Source organism: Nicotiana sylvestris, chromosome 9 (genome assembly GCF_000393655.2).
Source record: "Nicotiana sylvestris chromosome 9, ASM39365v2, whole genome shotgun sequence".
Classification (NCBI taxonomy): Eukaryota; Viridiplantae; Streptophyta; class Magnoliopsida; order Solanales; family Solanaceae; genus Nicotiana; species Nicotiana sylvestris.
Genome location: NC_091065.1, coordinates 137777717 through 137798768, shown reverse-complemented (window position 1 = coordinate 137798768; position 21052 = coordinate 137777717). Strand labels below are relative to the sequence as shown.

Below are 21052 nucleotides of genomic sequence, written 5' to 3'. Positions count from 1 at the left end.
AACAAAGGGGTTGAAAATGAAGAGTTGATTGGAAATTAAGGGAAGCAAGAAAGACAGTAAAGAAGATGAGAGAAGGAATTTTGAGTTGATTGGGAGGCCCACAACCCGATATAGATAGGCGGGAGAATCCTCCTCCTGTAACCGCCAAAATCGGGAAAAGTTCCCTATCATAAGTAATCATCATTGCCTAGGAACTGTAACAGGTGGGAAGATCGACTAAAAACAGCCATGTGTCCTAGCGTATTAAGTATGGACAGTGCGCGAGTCGCGTTATTCCTAAAGATTGAGTTTTATTGAAACTCTTTCTTGCAAATGAAGAATTCTTTGCAAGATTGACTCCTACCAAGGAAAGAAGACTATCACTTATCGAGCATTCGTCATCGAATCACCAAACAAGTGGTGGGGACTGACTGTGTGGGTAAAAATTACCCTCTCCATGTGACGTAACGAAAAAGTCCCACGTGGAAATTAAGATATAGAAATCAAGTAATGGGACCCACTTCCAAGTTCAGAAGGTCTTGAGATTATGGTCATCGAAGGGTCAAATATTCAAAAGATGGACAAATGAATTTGAAGACTTAGCCAACCTTATACGGAGATCGTGGATATCAACGTTACATCGAAACGGAAGCCATTATTGAGGATCCTGCTCCCCACTACCTAATCCACTAACGTGTTGGCTCGAAACTCGAAATGGTAGCCGCCACAACGCTCGAAGGAGGGATCATCGAAAGGAAAACTCTCTCTGAAACAAAATATCGTCTTGTGCTAGGCTTTTCTTGACTAAGCTTTGTAATTCAATCATACTTGCTCGGGATTGGAAATAAACAAGATTTTTCTCTGTTGCATAGTTCTTTTTAATCTATTTCGTAATTAATTATTTGTCTTTATTCATTGTGTGCAACCGTTTTGAATCAAACAAATTGCTAGTGGCCCTTGAAAAATACAAATTTAATTGTTTAATCTCAAAACCAGTTTTTGGGTCAAACAAGGCATAAGTTATTTCGGTATTATATTTAATTTTTAATAACTTATCTTAGAATTAATAACCAAATAATGGATAAAATGCTACTAAATTTTCGTCCCACGATTATTTGTGCTATCTATCTTACCAAATGTCCCCCAAATGTATAGGTTTCACTCTAAAGCCTGTTAAAATTACTCCCCCGGTCCATACTAAGTGATCAATTTACTTTTGGCACACCCATTAAGAAAATACTAAATTCTAGATAAAAATAGTTAATGTGACTAAACTACCCTTAATTAAATGTTGCAGCATAGTTATAGTAGTACTTACTTCTCTTTTCGAATGTGAGGAGTAAATGACTTTTAAGGGATACGTACATAAGGGTAATTTTGAAAAAACAAATTGATTTTTTTTATTATATAAATGGACACTTATTTTGGAACAAAATAAAAAAGCAAATTAGTCACTTAAGGGTCATTTGGTTGGCATACGATTTATACCGGTATAAGTTATATTGTGATAAGTTATGCTGGGATTGTTGTTTATTTATTGTTTGTTATGTTGTATTAAGAATGACAATTGCATAATTTCTAAGAAGAAGGTATAAGTTATACCGGTGCTAATTACCTTACCTTTTATAAGGTATAAGTTATTCCGGTGTTAAAACTAACACCGGAATAACTTATACCTGACTTGGTAACCAAACAGAGTATTAAGGTGATATTATATTTCTGTAGCACCCTTATATATTGTTATACCTAGTACCAAACACCCGTTATTGTGGATGGGAGGGAGTGACGTTTTGGTCATTTTCTGTCAAACCGTAGGAAAGAAAAGAAAAGAAGAGGGAGGAGAAAGAAGAAAAGTTGGGGAGTGTTAAACCACATTTTCATTGAAAAAGAAAACAGCGAGCGCTGTCCTCCTACTACACTCTTGCATTTTTGCTCTCAACTGTTTCCTCTTCAAGAAAAGTTGCATGGTGTTCATCGGCCAATAATAGTCATGTCTCATTAGGGTTTTGCTTTAGAACAGAGTTGGATCAATCCATCCGGCAATTGACTGGCAATTGACTGTTTGATGTTCACTCAAGAAAGAAAAGTATGGGCGGCGGTACCCGTAACGCCGCCAAGAAACGGTAAGGGCAAGGCAGTGGCTTTTGCGGATGACCACGTTCCTCTTCCTGTGGGGCTCTTGAGTGAGAATGCTCAAAGGAATTTGGGAGATAGGGAAAACATTGACGATTGGAGGAGATTCAAGGAAGTTGGATTGCTAGACGAGGCTGCAATGGAAGGCCGCGACCGCCAAGCCCTGCTCCTAAAGATTGCCAAGCTTGAAAAAGAGGTAAAACAACTAAACTTATGGTGTATTTATTGGTTTGGAATGTGAAATAAGTATATTTCCTTCTTCACAACTCTACTGGTGGATTGAATTTTTACCCTAATTGTTTGCTTTTATGGGCAGCTTTTTGATTATCAGTATAATATGGGGCTTCTATTGATTGAGAAAAATGAATGGACATCCAAGTATGATGAACTTAGAGAAGAACTTGCAGAACTACATGAATCTCTCAAACGTGAGCAGTCTGCTCATTTGATTTCCATTGCGGAAGTTGAAAAGAGAGAAGAAAATTTGAGAAATGCTTTGGCTTCTAAGAAGCAATGTATGGTTGATGTAAGATCTTTAATTCTCTTGTACCTATTCTTCCTTGCACTATTTGTATTTTCAAATATTTTAACAGCTTCATATTTCTTTTGCTTTTTGTCAGAATATAATTTGACTGTAATTCTTAACATACCCAACCATGTACCTTTATGCTAAGTTTCCTGACTGTTAAGTTCTTGTTGATTTTATCCTGTTTGTTTGACAAAATATATGAATACTTTGTGCAAAACCAAATTTTTGGTGGCATTTCGTTGTAATTTTGCTTTAGTTTTTGAAGTGTATTACTTTGTTTTTGAAAACCAAAGTAAGTATGTTCTGAAGACTGAGTTTGAGTTGGTTTATGCTTTTAGGAACCAAGACACTTTTCTTTAGGGGAAACTAGTTTTACTTTGTTTGCAATTTGTGATATTGAACTAGGGAAAACAATGCTTATAACCAAATTTTCCTACTTATGAGACTGGAATGTGTTTCTGCATTGGGATTCCAAGTTTGGTAATATTTGCCAACATAATTCAGAAGTTTCTCATGATAGCATCTAGTTTATGCGGAACATGATCTTTTGCAGTCTCAACTCGCAACAATTATCAATTTAAATGTTATTTTATGGTACATTAACATGTTGCAATCATGACCCAACAATGTTTTGGTTGCTCGACACACGGAGTCACTGCGGTATAATTTTGTCTTACCTGATGTTTCAATATGCTATATTGTAGGCTGTGAAACTTGCGCTACTATGCTATCCCGGTTCATCTTTTATTTAGACAAGGCCTATCTATAATTGGTGGTTAACATTGAAATAGTTTTGCATTAAATTCAGTATCCTTTAAATTTAATGAAAAAGGAAACACGAAGGAGAGGCCTTCGTGTTCCTATGGCGGTTGGTTTTGATAGCTTTCTTCGCCCCAACTTGGTGAATCGCATCTTCGCACAACGATATTCTTTTTTTCTGTGCTCCTTTCTGTTCTTGCATTAAACAGTTGGGGAGGCAGTGGTAGAAACGAAGACGCAGACTCTCAAATACGAGATTGGGCACCTCACTTTGTTTAAGCTCTTGATGATGCCTGCATTGACTTTCTTTAGAAGGCGCATCAATGGCTTTTTCAAAGATCTGGAGCATATAAAATAACTAATTCTAAAACTTTTAGGCTTTTTATTTCAACCGAGGCTACTTGTGGAGATGTCTGCTTACTTGCTCGATGCTGAAGGAACTCATTATATTCCCCTTCAGATAAAGAAAATCCCTGGTTACCTGTAGTCTCGGTCTCGGTCTGAGTAAGAGTAACATGAGCATTTCTGGATGGTTGGCCATGTAAAGAATAGCACACTTCACGAGTGTGTCCAAGTTTATTACAATAAGAACACTTGGATCGAGATCTCCCAAAATGACCTCCTGAGATGTCCGATTTTCCACTGTCTGAGATGCGGGAATAGAGGAGTCAACAATTGGTGGTGAGACCACTATGTGACTGGGTGGCGCAACAAGACGAAGCAATCGAGAGAATAATTCATCAACTGTAGGAATTGAAGGACTAGCCAAAATTTGGTCTCTCACCGAGTCAAGGTCATTAGGCAGTCCAACAAGTGTAAGAACTAGAAACATCTTCTATCGCTGCTCTTGTTGTTTTTCAACACTAGCTCTGACTGGCACAGTGTTTTTGAGAGCGCGAAGCGCAATAAAGGCGACAAAAGCGAAGCGCAAAGCGAAGCGCACGCTTTATTAAAGTGAAGCGCAATTCTTAAAAAACATAATGTAAAATTATAAATAATCAAAAACTTCAATTTAAATACTTAAAAGTAGGTACTAGGTACCACCAAATCATCAACAAACCATAGGACAAGTAAAATCAAAGCTACTAAATTACTAGAATCAACATCTTATTCTTCTACTCTTCTTCTTCTTCAAGATTGTCAAAATCTTGAATTCCTCTATTATCTTCATAGTGCTCGTCATCTTCTTCTTCCCCCTCCTCTTCATGATCACTTTCATCTTCATCAATTAGGGATAGGGATCGACTTGTAGTAGCCACACTTTTTCCCTTCCTAATAGAGCTTGAACTTGGAGTATATCTCCTTAAACCATAAGGATCTTCCCCAACTCCACTACCAACCGCAACATCACCCCAAGTGAAATCGGAGTCGCCTTCAAATACTTCTTCATCTTCACAATTTTCGGGGACTCCGGTTAGCCACTCATTAGCCTCATCAATATTGTCCAAAAGAATTGGATCAATTATATTGAGGTGGTTGTAGCGACGCCTCAATGCTCTATTGTATTTTATGAACACTAGATTATAGAGGCGCTTCAAGGTTAGTCGATTCCTTTTCTTTGTATGAATCTGCAAAAAAGATGTGTCAACTAATTAGTAGGAGTTTGGACAATTGAGATATAATTTACTTTATCTCAAAATACGAAATAATTCTTTTTATTTCTCACGTGTTCAAAAACACTCCAGTTCCTTTCACATCCGGATGAGCTACAAGTTAAGCTTAGAACTTTGATGGCGAAAGCCTGTAGCTCCGGAGTCTACACCATATTGGTCCCACCATTCAACTAAGAAGTCAAAAAAATGTTCAAGAGTTAATAAGTATAAAGAATACATTGAAGTTAGAGCTATAAAATATAGAAACACTTGGTCACCTGGCGACTTCGTCGTCCTTTGTTTAATAGCAAGTCGGAGCTTAAAAAGTCCTTCAGCTGCCTTGTAAATAGCAAGCTGATCTACTATCTTTTCTTGCAAGTCTTCATCTGGGTTCAACTTGATAACAACCTGATGGAATCCTGTCTACACTTCTTTAGCCAATGAATTCTTCTCATGCTGCTCATAAAAGAGTGATGGGTTCAGAATAAGTCCAGTTGCATGCAAAGGTCTATGAAGTTGCTCATCCCATCTTGCATCAATGATCTGAAAGACCTTTGCATATTTCTGCTCATCACTGAATGATGCTTGAATAGCCTCCTTGGCCCTATCCATAGCTTCATAGAGGTAGCCCATTGATGGTTTTTGCTCCCCATCCACCAAACGGAGTACTTTAACCAAAGGGCCACCAATTTTAAGAGCATGAAGGACATTATTCCAAAAAGAATAAGAAAGAATAATGCGTGCAACCTCTTTCCCCGCACTTTCCTTTGCAAATTTACTCTTGCTCCATTCCTCTGAAGTGACCATCTTTCTCAAATTGTTTTTTTGACAGTGGATACTATGCAAAGTCAAGAAAGCAGTGGCGAACCTTGTCTTGCCCGGTTTCACCAAATTTTTTTGCATGGTGAATCTTCTCATCATATTCAATAACAAGGGCCGCTGAGAAATATAAGAATGTAACCTAACGCCCTGGCCAAAAACTGTAGAGAAGGGGTTTTCCCTGAAAATGTCCCCGAACATCAAGTTGATACAATGAGCCGCACATGGAGTCCAATAGACATTCTTGTACGCTCCTTCAATCATGCCACCTGCTTTCTTATTTTCACTTGCATTATCAGTGACCACTTGAACAACTTTGCTTGGACCAATCTTTTCGATGGTATTCTGAAACAAGGTGAACATTTTGATGTGGTCAGTGGATGAGTCACTAGCATCAATGGACTCAAGAAACAAGCTTCCTCGGGGAGAATTCACCAACACATTAATAATAATTTTCCCCGTTCTTGCCGTCCACTTATCCATCATAATGGAGCAGCCGTACTTGTTCCACACAACTTTATGCTCCTCAACAATTTTATTAGTCTCCTCCACTTCCTTATTTAGATAAGGACCTCTTATTTCATGGTAAGTGGGAGGCTTCATTCCAGGTCCGTATTGACCAACGGCCTCAATAAAGTCTCCAAAAGTGTCATAGTTGACACAATTGAAGGGGAGCCCAGCATCATAGACCCATCGTGCAAAAGCTCTAACCACACGATCCCTCAAAATGTCTTTAGCAATTTTTTGTACATCTTTTCCACCGCCCTTTGCTCCCGGCTTCTTTGAGAAATAGCAATCCATAGGACCTTTAGTCGATGATCCATGGCTTGACCCATCTCTTCCCCGTTTTGTTGGAAGTGACAATTCTTCAATATCATCATCATCATCAAGATTGGTCACCATTGGTTGATGAACCATTTGATTTTTTTGCTCCTTCTTCTTCTCAACAAAATTCTTTATTTCTTCCCTCACCTCCGGTGGACATTTCGGACAACTTGTGACGTTTCTATCGCCACCAATTAGATGGTATTTAAAGCGATAAATGCCACCGTTGTAATCTTGTTGCAAAACTTGCATACAACATTTATATTCTTCTCATTAGCTCTCTCGCCATATTGCCAAGCCGGGTCTTTCTCTTTCGAACTTTGAGATATTTTAATATCCCTATTATTTAAGATATAAGAAAAAAACATAATCAATAAACTGAAAATACATATAATAATAATATATATAATAATTAATTATATAAACTGAAAAAACATTTAAAAAATCACATAAACTAAAAATAATACATGTATATAATTAATTTTATATGCTGAAATATAATAACGCAGAAGCAGAAACAGAAACAGAAACAGAAAAAGAAGCAGAAGAAGCAGAAGCAGCAGAAACAGACGCAGAAAAAGAAGCAACAGAAGCAGAAGAAGCAGAAGCAGAAGGAAAATAAGCAGAAGAAGAAGCAGCAGAAGAGCAGAAGCAACAGAAGCAGAAGGAAAATAAGCAGAAGAAGAAGCAGAAGAAGAAGCAGCAGAAGAAGCAGCAGAAAAATAAGAAAGGAGAAGGAGAAAGGAGAAGAAGAAAGGAGAAGAAGAAATGAAGAAGAAAGGAGAAAGAAATTACCTGGACTGAAGAAGCAGTGGTCGAGCTCGAGCTTGAGAGAGAAGGGGTCAACCCTAGCCCTTTGTCGATGTCTCTGTTTTGACGGGAGAAGCAGTGGTCTGTTGTGACTATTTAGGGGTCTTTTTTGTATAATTAAAAAACAGACCCCAAGTTTTTTTTTTAAAAAAGGGCCAGTGCGCTTTTGTAAAAGAAGCGATCGCTTCGTCGATTTTCTCGCTTCGTCGCTTCAGCTAGTGAAGCGCGCGCTTTTCAAGATCGCATCGCTTCGAGCAGCCAGAAGCGATACACTGTCGCTTCGCGTCGCTTCGCGCTTTAAGCGACGAAGCAATCGCTTTTCTAAACACTGGACTGGCATCAACTTCTTAAATTCCTCTATAACTGCCTGCACCTGTCCCAAGTAGGTTGATCAGTGTTTTTGAGAGTGAGAAGCACAAAAAAGCGATAGGGTTATCTCCATTCCACCTACACTACTTGCCACCTTAAAACCAGTCATCCACCTACTGTTATTTGCTGTCTTTATCATGTTATTTAGACCTTCCATTGCTATTTGGAACAAAAAGGGGGAAAGAGGGTTGCCCTGTCTCAAACCTCAATGTGAAGGGAAGAAACCTTCTGGGGTACCATTGATGAGAACAGAGAACCTGACTGAGCTTATGCAGAAAAGCATACATTTAATCTACTTTCTTCCAAAACCTATAGATTTCAGCATTTTAAGAAGAAAAACCCAATTGACATGATCATATGCTTTCTCAATATCAAGTTCGCGAAGAATTCCAGGTGTCTTCATCTTTAGCCTTGAATCAACACATTCATTAGCCACTAGTGCTGCATCCATTATCTGTCTCCCCTTAATGAAAGCCATCTGATGCCTATCTACTAGCTTGGAGATCACTGTTTTCAATCTCTCGGTCAAAATCTTAGAAATAATTTTGTACACAGAACCAATTAAGCTAATAGGCCTAAAATCTCTGAACTCTCAAGCTCCAGTCTTCTTTGGTATAAGGGCTATATATGATGCATTAAAGCTCTTCTTAGAAAACTCTTGTGTATGAAAATTTCTCAAAGTTTGCATAACATCTTCCTTTACAATGTCCCAGCAAGAATGAAAAAATCCCATAATATATCCGTCTGGCCCAGGTGCCTTATCTGAAGCACATAATTTTACCCTTGCCCAAACTTCTTCCTCTTCAAATGATCTTTGTAACCACTGCTTCTTACTCTCACTTATAGAAGGACAATCAGCCAAAACAAACTCTGGTCTCCATTCCTCTGTTTCAGTGTAAAGTTTTTGGTAGAAGGATAGAATTTCCCCTTCTATAGTCTCTTGATTATCCACCGTCACACCATTAACTTCTAGCTTATCAATTGTATTATTTCTTCTGTGTGCATTTGCAATTCTATGAAAAAATTGTGTTCCTATCCCTTGCTTGAGCCAAAGAACTCTAGATCTCTACCTCCAAGCTATCTCCTTATTTTTTGCTATATCTTCCAGCTCCATGAACATGCTGGCCTTCTGCAAAAGCTCATTTTCAGATAGACTTCTAGTTTCCTGTACAACATCCATTTCTGCCATAGAACTTAGAAGTTGAGTTTTCCTTACTATAAAGTTACCATGATTTGTATCATTCCACTTTTTTATTTTTCCTTTCAGCATCCTTAATTTGCTGGCCAAAATATAATCAGGTTTACTCTGTACCTCAAAAGAAAGCCATCACGTTTTCACCATGTCACTAAAACCTGCCACCCCGAGCCACCAGTTCTCGAACTTGAAATAAGACTTGTGATTCTCCCAATCTCCACATTCTAACAGTAAATGAGCATGGTCAGAAGAGACTTTAGGTAACAGTGTTTGGGAAATATTCCTAAATTCATCATTCTATTCCGTAGAGAATAGAAACCTGCCTATCCTTGGAAAAGCTTGTTGATTGTCACCTTTTGCCCAAGTAAAACTTCCTCCAATAAGAGGAGGATCCACCAATTCCATGTCATCAATGAAATCAGAAAACTCTGTCATGAATCTTGTCATTCTCCTACAATTTCTCCTCTCATTTACAAATCTAGTTGTGTTAAAATCCCCGCATATTACCCAGGGACCATCAAAAAGTCCCCTAGTATCTGCAATTTCCATCCACATAAGCTGTCTTTCCACCCTGTTGCAAGGTGCATATACCCTTGTGAGGTGCCATGAGAACTCCTCAGTCACTGAGCTGAATCTTCAAGTGATTGTGGATATTCCAGTGGTGATCACCTCTCCTCTTCATGCCCTATTATCCCATAAAATAAGAATTCCCCCACTTCTCCCATTTGATTGGAAGCAACTAAACTCTACCCTTATATTGGTCCATATTTGCTTGACTATTGGTTCAATATTTCCTTCTAACTTAGTTTCTTGAAAGCAATAAATGTATGCTTTTCACCTTTGTATCAACATGTTCACTAACCTTCTTTTTTCCCTTCTATTCAAATTCAATCCCCAAACATTCCACAAGATAATTTTTATCTTCATGGTTCACTTCTGGAAATTGACCTCCCCCTTGCCCTTTTCCCCTCATCTTTATACATCACATTGAAAACTAGTTTTTCCACTTCCTTTGCCCCCTTTTGTTTTGGAGTACCATAGTTGGCAATAGGAGCTTCTGTCATCTCCTCCTTCCTTCTGGCATCTAGTTTCATAAAAAGAGATAGAGCCTCCCCTTCACAGCCTTTGAACACTGCTCCATATTCCTTGCTCATTCTCAATATATTCCTATGTATCCATAAAGTTGCCTCCATTTCAGCTTCTTGGAATTGAACTTGAATTAGATCAACATCTTCTATCTCCCATGCATATGCACCTCTATATTCAATTATCTATTGTTGATTCAGATTATCGAGTATGAGAACCTCCCCCTCAATTTTCCCCTCTTGCATGTCATGATCTGTGTGACTTCCATCATCTTCCAATTGAGATAATAATGGTTGAGCAGCTGCTGATTTTTTAATTTGCTCTCTCAGATACACCTCCGTATGTTTACACGCTTCTATCTCAAGGAACAGAAGGTCAGGTCACTCCATTTGTTGTGGTAAATTAGAATCCCTATTCAGTTCCTCACTTACAACATCTTGAGAGACCAAAGTTTTGGGCCTTGCTAGATTGGCCCCACAGATACCTATAATAGAACTTGGGTTTTTTCCATCAACCAGTTTTGTGGAATCTGGACCTTTTATCTTTTGTGAAGTCTTGGGCTTCAGTATTTACCCTAATCTCATTAGAGCAATTCCCCCGCTCAATGGCACGTGTGATACAACTGTCAATTTTTGAATTAAAGGGCCCTGTTACTGAGCCCACGTGCCTAGACCCCTCTTTCATGAAAATAGTGCCTGTATCTATATCTTCACAGAGCTTAGGGCGTACTTCCACTATTGTCTCTTCTTGGAAAACTTTCACGGTCGTCGGAATTTCACTCCACAATGGCAAGGAAAACAACATTCCTCCTACTTCTACGACTCTAGGGATCTTTTCAGCCGGTCCCTTAACTTTGATTCGAGCCCACCTCATGTGATTTCGCAGATGCGTCTCTTCCTCCGTCTCAATCCAGCCACCACATTTTTCTCCGATAGCTTTCATGATTTCCGATGACCATAGATGTAATGGGAGTCCGAGAATCCTCACCCAGATCCGGTCGAATTTTGTTTCAGAAGGATAGCAAGCTGCTGTCGGGGACCACCAGCTCAGCAATGGAGTAGCATTCTTCCATCTCCAGGTTTCCTCCATAGTCTGCTCCGCCATCCTACTGGTTGGGAATTCGAAGAGAAATTGTAGTCCATTCAGTTCATAGACTCCAACGACATTACTCCACTTGCTGTTTACCCATCTTCTAACCTCTGTGCGTGAGGGAATTAAATCTAGTTCTTTCGAGAACTTGCCGACAATGCACTTGTCCAAAAGACTTTTGTCTGTTGGCATTGAAGCAGCAATTTTGATAAGGCTGCCTTCTGGTTGAATAACTCTGATGCTAGCGTTTGATTCTTACCATTTGTTTAAGCGTAGAGTATGAGCAAGATCATTATGTAATTTTGGAACCTTTGTTGCTCTTGTAAAGCGAAAGTTTCTTTGAATGAACCTTTCTTGAAAATGTTGGTTTATGTTTAGTCAACAATGACATGCTGAAAATGTTGGTTTATGTTTAGTCAACAATGGCATGCCAATTGGAAGAGTTGGTGGAAAGAGTTGGTGTGGATGCTAGGAGGAAGCTTCCTCCTTTGATGTCACCCATGACATCAAGAGGAGGTAGTTTGATGTCACCAATGACATCAAGAGGAGGTCTTTACCTCTATAAATAGATGCACTCCTTCACTTGTAGAAATCATCCCAAAATAATACAATACATTGTAGTGAGTAGAGAGTTAAGAGAGAAATTCTCTTAAGTGTAATTGGGAAATCTCCCCTTCCTTTGTTAATATTAAAAGGACAATTGTTCTCTGGTGGACGTAGGATTATTTTGATCCGAACCACGTTAAATCTTGTGTTCTTTCTTTTACGTTTCCGCTAACAATTGGTATCAGAGCGACAGGATCCTTTAACGATCCAAGGAGGAAGAACAAGCAAATATGAGTTCCATGAAGTTTGAAATTGATAGATTCAATGGACGCAACAACTTCAATATCTGGAAGATCCAGATGATGGCGTTACTGCGGAGGGAAGGTTCAATCCATGCTATTGACAGAAAGTATCCTACGGATATATCAGCTCCCGACAACCCATTCAAACCACATTTCTCCATCCATATGCTTTTCAGTTATATCATAAGATTTGCCCCCCGCTGTAAAGTATATTCTATTCTCCATAATGAAGCTGCGTAAACCAAGTTTTGAAGCAATCACGTAAATGGTTGGTAGAAAACACTGAGAATGGTAAAATATTTTGTGCTAAGCTAGCCAAACAGGTTTGAGGATTCACTAAAATGAACTAGTACAAGGCTTGCTAGCCAACAAATCAACAAAACAGTTTACAAATGTTTCCAATTTGATTAATTGGGTTTCTTCTATTTTACATCTACCAAGAATCTACCTTGTCTGTCATACAAAATTTTCGGCTATAGATGGAATCATCATTTATAACCCAAACATCCCTATTTCAACCCATTTGGGAAGCAATTTTAGTAGCTTTCTGAAGGGAACATATCTTTCCTTGCATTACCCTTTTTACATTTTTCTTTCTGGATTAGTCTCCATTATTTACTTGAGACATCTCCAACCAAGTTAGATGAGAACGATATTAGGAGTAACATAAAAAAGCCTAAGTAGATCGTAAGTCCACCAGTAACTCTTGTTTGGTTATGATGAAGACTTGGTAGAACTTGCACTAGCGATAGCCTTTGTACTTCTGGCGTTCATATAGACAATTGTCATAACTTGACTTTTTGTTTGTTCTAGCGCAAACTACTCCAAAATTTCAAGAAATGTCAGTTGCTCTATTTTGCTGCTAGTAATTGTTGAGTGCATAGGATGCAAGGTTATATAGAAGAACAAGGTTGGCTAGGTTGTATAGCAGAACAATCTACATTCCGAGAACCGCAAGCCCAATCAAGGCATTCTAAAGGTGAGCTTCAAATGCAGAAAAGAAGCGATGCGCCAAGTACCATTTGAACTGATAATGTTTGTATATGTAGTCATATCTGCAACACCCTTCCTGTTGTAATCAAGGTTATATACACCAGTTCAAATGTTTGCATCCGTAGTCATTTCTAAAACATCCTTCTCAATGAAATCAAGGTTGTATACACTTGTTTGGTCTTGAAAAAATAAATCCCAATTCCTCTCGAATTCTAAACTAGGTTTCCTTTTCTCATTGAACTCCGAGTAAATACATTAATTGCATGTTCTGGCGGAATTTCCAGTATTGTTGATAACATGTATCAATTTGCATTGCAAGTATGTGCATTATCCCTTAGTTGCAAGCTTGCAGCTTTCTCTTTTGGAGATCCTTTAAATGACCAACTTGTCTCATTGATATTTAGCCACTATTAAAGAATAGTTAATAGCATCAAGCTGGGCAGAAAACATGTTTGTGTAGAGTAGCCTAGTGTTTGGATCAATCACTTAGGAGGATCACTTAGATATAGCATAGTCTAGCGACACCATTGCTCGAAGAATCCCTCTATGCATAATATGAATATATGTCGACCATAAAAGGTGATTGTTTCTCTTTAAGGAATTTCAACGCAGGTTTCAGAACAGGCATGACTACTAGTAAATGCCCCTCTGCACAAGGTGGGAATGACGGGGATATTGTGGCCTAGGTGTTGCTTTCAGTTTTTTGGTTTGGTTTTGCACTTTTCAGTTTCTTTTTTTTTTTTTGGTTTTTAGTTTTGAAAAAGTGTAATCCAAATCGAACCAAAATAAGTTTGGTTTGGTTCGATTTTTCTCTTTTCTATCAAAATAAGCTGACCGAGGACATGACCCTTGATAGGGAGGTATGGTCGAGGATTAGGGTAGTAGAGTAGGTAGTCTAGAGTGTTCATAACAGTAGTATTGACACACAATCTCGCTTTCTGTTGGTAGTAGGTTTTTATGACTAACCGTTGTTTCCTTAATTGTTGATCACCTTGCTATCTTTTTGTTTTTATTCTGCTTTTATATGGCTTTTTGGTACTGCCCCTTATTGTCTATATTTTCATTAATGTGGTGCTTATGTTTTCCCGAGCCGAGGGTCTATTGGAAACAACCTCTCTATCCTCACAAGGTAGGGGTAAGGTCTGCGTACACACTACCCTCCCTAGACCCCACGATGTGGGATAATACTTGGTATGTTGTTGTCTGTTTTTCGATTTGGTTATTCGGTGTCATGTAAAAAATTTAACATAATCGAATACTCGAATCACAGAAAAAGAAGAAATATCATAGAGAATGAGAATTAATAACATCAAATCTCTTAAATATATTTTTTAATCTAAGTCACGGGTAAAACTTAAAAAACACAATACTTAAAAGTATATAAATACATGACCAAAAATATAAAATCTAAACTATAATCCAAGTTCAAATAAGATTAAATCTTGCTTGCAAATAGAGTCAGACCTCTTTATAACACCATCCCTATATAACAGTCATTCACTATAAAAGCCAAATTTTCCTCAAAACCGATTTTTTAAGTTATAGTTTACCAACCTCTCTATAACAACTTTTTACCTATAACAACAACAACCATATTTATAGCAGAACGCTCTTTGTAAAGTTGCCTCTATATAACAACCATATAGAATCTTTAAGATTACTAATAATAATTCTAAAAATATTCATACAATCTTTTCCATTAAACAAAGTTTCTATCTTGCATAGAAATAAGATTTGAAGATTTGCACATGATATATTTTCCATTGGACAAATTCCAAAAAATATTTAGATAAAAAATTTAATTGTTACTTAGATTGTCTTCAAAGGAAAGCTATTAGATACATTTTTGCTGAAAATTTGTACACGAATCTTCGCCAATTCAAGCATTATATTGCTACTTAGAGAATGAAATCTACGAAACAAGCTACAATTACAAAGTTCTTCCATCAATCTTGAAAGAATTTATTTTTCTAGGTAGCTTTAAAATGCTTGCCTTATAGTTTAAATCTTTATACATTTAGTTATGAATTTATTAATAATATATTAGCTTTCTTCAATATTTAACTAGTGAAATATGCATATCTTTTGAGATTTTAAATTCGAATAATATTCTTATCTTTTATATGTAACATTTAGTGTTATCAAAGGCGCGCTTAAAGCGTGCTTAAGCCCTAAAGCGAGGCTCAAAACACGTTGAGCGCTTAGACATGCTTTTTCTTGCCAATGAGCGCAATCCTGAAGAGACGGCACTAAACAATTGATATTTCATTTTATCGTAAATTCTCTTCAATTTTTTTGTCCATATATTTAGTATTCATGCTTATAGATATTAGTCTTGGACTACACATACATATTTGTAGTTTTACTGTATTTGCGCCTTTCTTCCTTAAAGCCCATGCTTTATTTGCTCTTTGTGCTTAAAGCTCCAACAGACATTAGAGCTTTTTTGTGCTTTCCGCCTTTGATAACACTGGTAACATTAAAAAAAAAGTTTTAATTTTTGGATAATTTTATCTATAACAACCAAAAAATATTTAAACGTCAAATGCTATTATAGATGTATAACAACCATTCACTATAAAAGCCGAAAAAATATCAGAACAAATGAGGTTGAACCATCAGTCTTGAACATGTCTTCGGTTAAGAAGCTTTCAATCTGAAACCAAACAAATAAAAAGTAAGTCAAAGTAATTGCTTATATGTCTTCACGGAACATGAACTTGCATATAATCGCTACAAGTGCAACCTTTACTCTCTTCTTTTTGAATGAACTGAACTAATATTTCTTAGCTATGGATGAAACAAAAAACTAATGACAAGTTGAGCAAATTGGATACATTGACTTACAGTTCTTTCTTTGTAGCTATATGTCCATTACAGATGCATCTCTTCTATCATTGCTCAAATCTAAAGAGAATTAAAAAAATGACATCAATACATGTATATAAACCATCATAATAAAAAGCAAAAGAAAAACTTTAAATCTTTACCATTTTCAAGTTGCTCAAGATAATCCAGATCCTCCTCTAATCTAAGAGCTTGAGGTCTTTGGGGAAGTCCTGATATGTCTAATGTAATATTGCTGGATGCAGTAGATGATGAAGACTGAGATCGCAGTGAACTTCTCTTTTGATATTCTTCAACAAAGAAACCATGTACTCCTTCACTTCATCTCTTATGTTTTCCCCCTTTTTCTTCCCCGTACATTTTCACGAGTACAATTGCCACATAATCAAACTTCAAATGGGGATCAAACACACATTCAATAAAGATCATTTTATTCATTTTCGCTGGATCACCCTGATACTTGTCAAATTTCTTTTTCATGCTTTTTGCCAATTCACTCAACTCTGTATCTTCATTTTTCATCAATTGATTCAAAAAGTAATTAACTCCCCTAATTTCCTGAAAGTGAACATTCGATGTGATGTATAGTGAACTCGAAATCCTCAAGGTAAGGGTATACAAAGTTTCGAGATTAATTTTCCCATGTGTCTTACATTCTCCCAATCACCTCTTGCAAGTGAACTTGCAGCCTTTCATCCTCACAAGGATATGTAAGAAGATAATTCAACAACCCGATATCAAGACAACTATATCTTACAATGGCTTTCTTAAACTGTTGTGCTGTAACCAACATTAAACATGTGGAATTCCATCTTGTAGGAACATCCAAACATAATGTTGTCTTACATGTTATCTTTCCAATGTTACAACAATCTTTAAATCTTTTACACCTCGCAGGAGATTGCTAATGTACCTTACAACTTCCCTAACACGTTTCACTAAATCACCAACTTCCTTCATACCTTCTTGAACAGTGATATTGATTATATGAGCCATACACCTCCATGAAGGTGTGAACCATCCATCATATTAGTTCCCCATTTACTCAATTGTTTAGATAACTCTTTCACTGTGGTATCATCCGAACTAGTATTATCAACTGTAATAGTAAAAACATTCTCCAAACCCCAACCGTGCAAACACTTAGTTATCACATCAGCCATATCATCACTTTTATGACTAGAGATCGGATGGTTACGACATACATTCTTCGGTGATGGATAGGACATAATAATCTGCTCAAGGTGGAGCATTTCTGTTAAAATATGCAATAATGGGGAGATGGAGGAAATGAACAGCTTTCTATAGATGATAGAAAGCTTCTAAGTTAATACCAGATAGGATAGTATGGAATAAACATACGGATGACCCTTTGTCGGTGAAGTCTGGATATATAGTTTTGTTCCAAAATAGACAACAAGAACATGTATAGCCATTGTAATTGATATGGAGAGACAAAGCACCTTACAAGTTAGAGTGTTTTCATGGCTAGTAGCTAGAGAGGCTTGCTTGACCCAACAGTCTACAAGAAGAGGTTGGCATAGTACGCATTCATAAATTGCAAAATCACAAACCAGATTAGTACATGCTGTTTCAATTTGCTTGAAGTCAAATGGTGCTTCCAGAGTCTCTTCGAGACCTGCTACATTTTTGGAATAGAAGAGGACTACAAAAAATGACTAGAAGTTGTGGATCACTGTACCAAACGACCATATGGTGGATTCAGTGACAGGAAAGAAATCAGATATACTTAAATGCAAAAAGGAAAATATTTGTAACTTAAAGCACAGATGTTTAGCTCTCTTACCCTTTTGCTGTAAAAAAATAAAAATGAAATTGTACAGGAAATAAATAGGATGGCTAATTTTTTGAGTTGCTTTCACATGTAGATAGTGCACTAAAAAGCATATTGCAGATTGTCGTACTACTCAGTGATTGCACTCTCTGGGTGCTATTCTTCAATAAAATTAATTACAATTTGTTATATCAAAAGAAACTCTTCTTTCCGCCCGAAGTACCTTGGAATTTTCCCTCTTTAGAGAAGTCTTTTTCTCCTCGCAGAACACCTAAACTTAGTTGAAGATATTTTTACTGTTTTCTTGTGGTATAAGCTTCCAAAAGTCAAAAGATTGCTGTGCTGGTTAGATGGTCAATGCATTACCCAAAGGGTTGGGACCCCGACAAAGCTTTTATTTATTTATTCTCTAATCAACACATTTGTTGTTCAGAAAAGAAAATGGAAAAAGAAGAAACTGATACATTATGACGAATGGACTGTTCTAAGATTATGCAGCTTTGTTCATCTTGTAACATGTAACTATTTACATTTACGCATTTACAAAGTGCTTGATACTTTTTTCATGAGGTTTTTGTTTCTCCATTTTACTTTAACTTGTTCATGCAATCATTGTTGTTGCAGCTTGAAAAGGCTCTGCGTCAAACACAAGCAGAGCATGGACAGATTAAGCTTGCCTCTGAAACCGAGTTGGCTGATGCTAGAGCTTTGGTTGTTGGATATCATGACAAGTCTTTGGAAGAGCAAGGAAAGTTGCATACTGCAGATGCCAAGCTTGCTGAGGCAAATAGAATGAATTCTGAGTTGGAGAGGAAATTGCGTGAACTTGAAATTCGGGAAAGTGTGCTAAGAAGGGAGCATGCCTCCTTGACTGCAGAGTATGGCAGACAATACAATGACTACAACTGACTGTTTCTCCTTTTGCTTTTCCCGTTTTGGAGATATCTTGATGGATTTTGCTTGACTTCCTCTCTACTGTTTCATTAGGCAAGAAGTGCATGAAGCTAGATTTTCCAAGCACAAAGAGGATTTAGGGGAGTGGGAAAGGAAGCTGCAGGAGAAGGAAGAGAAACTATATGAAGGGAGGAGGAAGCTCATCGAAAGAGAAGAAAAGGTGAATAATTTGGATGTGGCTCACAAGCAGAAGGAAAAGAGGCTTGAAGAAGAGCAGAAAAGGATTGATTCATCTAATATAGCTCTAAAGAAAAGAGATGATGCTATAAGCAAGAAGGTTGCGGATATGACTAGAAAGGAACAAGTGGGTGTGAGGATGATTCTAATCCTTTTTTCTTCTTCTTTTTTGTTATCCTGTTCAAATGTGTTAAATGGATACATTTAGTTACTTTTAGTACTATTGCAGAATATAGAGTCTTATAGAGCTGAATTGGAGATGAAGGAGAAGGAATTGAATTTTCTGGCTGAGAAGTTGAACTCTAGAGAAAGGGTTAGTTGAACACCTCATATTATCCTTCTGACCAGTGTTACTAATTGCATCTGTTGCATCTTTGTTCCCCCTTCCCCTGCCTAAGTACATTACTAAAGTTGCTTGTCAGATATATAATTTTCTCTATGCTTGTTGTCATTCTTGCATTAGGGGTTTATGGGTTGCCAAGTTAGACTGCAATATGCATTATCGCAACCAAAAACTCACAGAGAAATTTGTAGTATTTTATTTGCCTTGGAACTTGTAAGCCATTTCTAAAGTTTTAGCTTGAAGATGGACGGGGGAGGGGCAGGCTGAGCAAGGTTAAATTGAAAATTAATAGTTTCTAAGACAACCTCTATATATAGGTGAGTGAATAGTCCAATCCAGTATAACAGCATCACAATCTGTAAGAAGTACTTAGAGAAACATATACAATGTAATGTGAATTTACATATTCGAAGCTTGTTCCTTTTGAGAAATCAAGGAATAGTGAGCGAGAAAGATGTCGAGACATCAATAATAAACACTAATTAGAAATTATGAGGCCCGGGAGAAAAATATATTATTCATGTATTAATTGTAATACAATGAGCCCTATTTATAACTATACATAATACATATCCTACTCCTATTTAACGCGGGACTCGCACTAATTACGTATTAATTACATAACTATCTAATACTCCCCTTCAAGCCGGTGCATGCAAATTATATGTACCGAGCTTGTTACATATGTAACTAATACGAGGACCAATGAGGGACTTGGTGAAAATATCTGCAAGTTGATCATTCAGCTTCACAAACTTTGTAGCAATATCTCCTGAGAGTATCTTTTCTCTGATGAAGTGACAATCAATCTCAATGTGTTTATTTTTCTCATGGAACACCGGATTCAATGCAATATGAAGGACAACTTGATATCACACACAAGTTCCATTTGGCTGATCTCACCAAATTTCAACTCCTTGAGCAATTGTTTGGTCTAAACTCGCTCACATGTTGACATAGCCATTGCTTGATATTCTGCTTCTACACTAGATCGAGCAACCACATTCTATTTCTTGCTCTTCCAAGACATCAAATTATCTCCTATTAGGGCATCTCCAACCTTTACCCCCATTTTGGTCCCCAAAATGGGGATTTCCCCATTTTGGGGACAACTTACTCCAACCATTCCCCCATTTTTTCTCCCAAAAGAGAATATTCTTTTTTATATTCTTCTCTCTGTTCTATATTATATTATTATCTTTCATTTCAATTTTATTTTTTAATTTCCATCAAACAAATTCCATCTTTTATTTTCATTAATTTGTAATTTCCATTAATACAATTTCATAAAATTTTAAGTAATATAATTTGCAAGCAATTATTATAGATAACTAATAATTCAAATAAAAATGAAATCATTGCGATACAAGATTAATTAAATACATATTACATAACGATAAAATTCATTCGAAATACTACCTAAATATTCAACTTCAACCTCTAGTATTCTCCCATAAATGATCTATTAATGCATTACGAAGTGCAAAATGAACATCTTTGTCCTTAATTCTTCTATGTCGAGCTAAAATTCTTAAAATCGTTGATTTTCATCTACTGCTATTTCTACTGTTGGAGGTGGACCTTCCAAATCATCTTGAATTTGTGCATTAAGATCACGTTCATTCTCGATTATCATGTTGTGCAGTATAATACATGTAGTCATTATATCCACAGTCACAACCACAACAATCTTCATCCCCATTCACTCAATATTATAATAATTTTGGTGTATCTGGAAACGACAAAATCTCCCTACTAAGTTATTATGTTATTTATCGTAGTTTCAATTTTTATGTATTTTCAATTTTCATGTATTTCCAATTTTAATATATTTTCAATTTTAGCAACATCTAATATTTTATATTTGCACCATTCATTTTTTGAGATGATTATATATTTTTTGTACAATT

The 21052-nt window shown here is 36.9% G+C and overlaps 1 protein-coding gene and 1 pseudogene across 1 annotated transcript in view; one reads left to right on the top strand and one right to left on the bottom strand.

Moving 5' to 3' along the window:
* Positions 1 to 1744: 1744 nt before the first annotated feature.
* LOC104222779 (nuclear matrix constituent protein 1-like) overlaps positions 1745 to 21052 on the top strand; it is a 36488-nt gene continuing 17180 nt past the window's right edge. The window contains exons 1-5 of the mRNA XM_009774074.2: positions 1745 to 2308; positions 2429 to 2638; positions 18293 to 18546; positions 18656 to 18926; positions 19029 to 19112. Of these exons, the coding sequence (XP_009772376.1) occupies positions 2045 to 2308; positions 2429 to 2638; positions 18293 to 18546; positions 18656 to 18926; positions 19029 to 19112 (1083 nt within the window). The 5' untranslated portion in view covers positions 1745 to 2044. The remainder of the gene's footprint in view (positions 2309 to 2428; positions 2639 to 18292; positions 18547 to 18655; positions 18927 to 19028; positions 19113 to 21052) is intronic.
* LOC138876923 (glucan endo-1,3-beta-glucosidase 13-like) lies at positions 12174 to 13654 on the bottom strand (annotated as a pseudogene).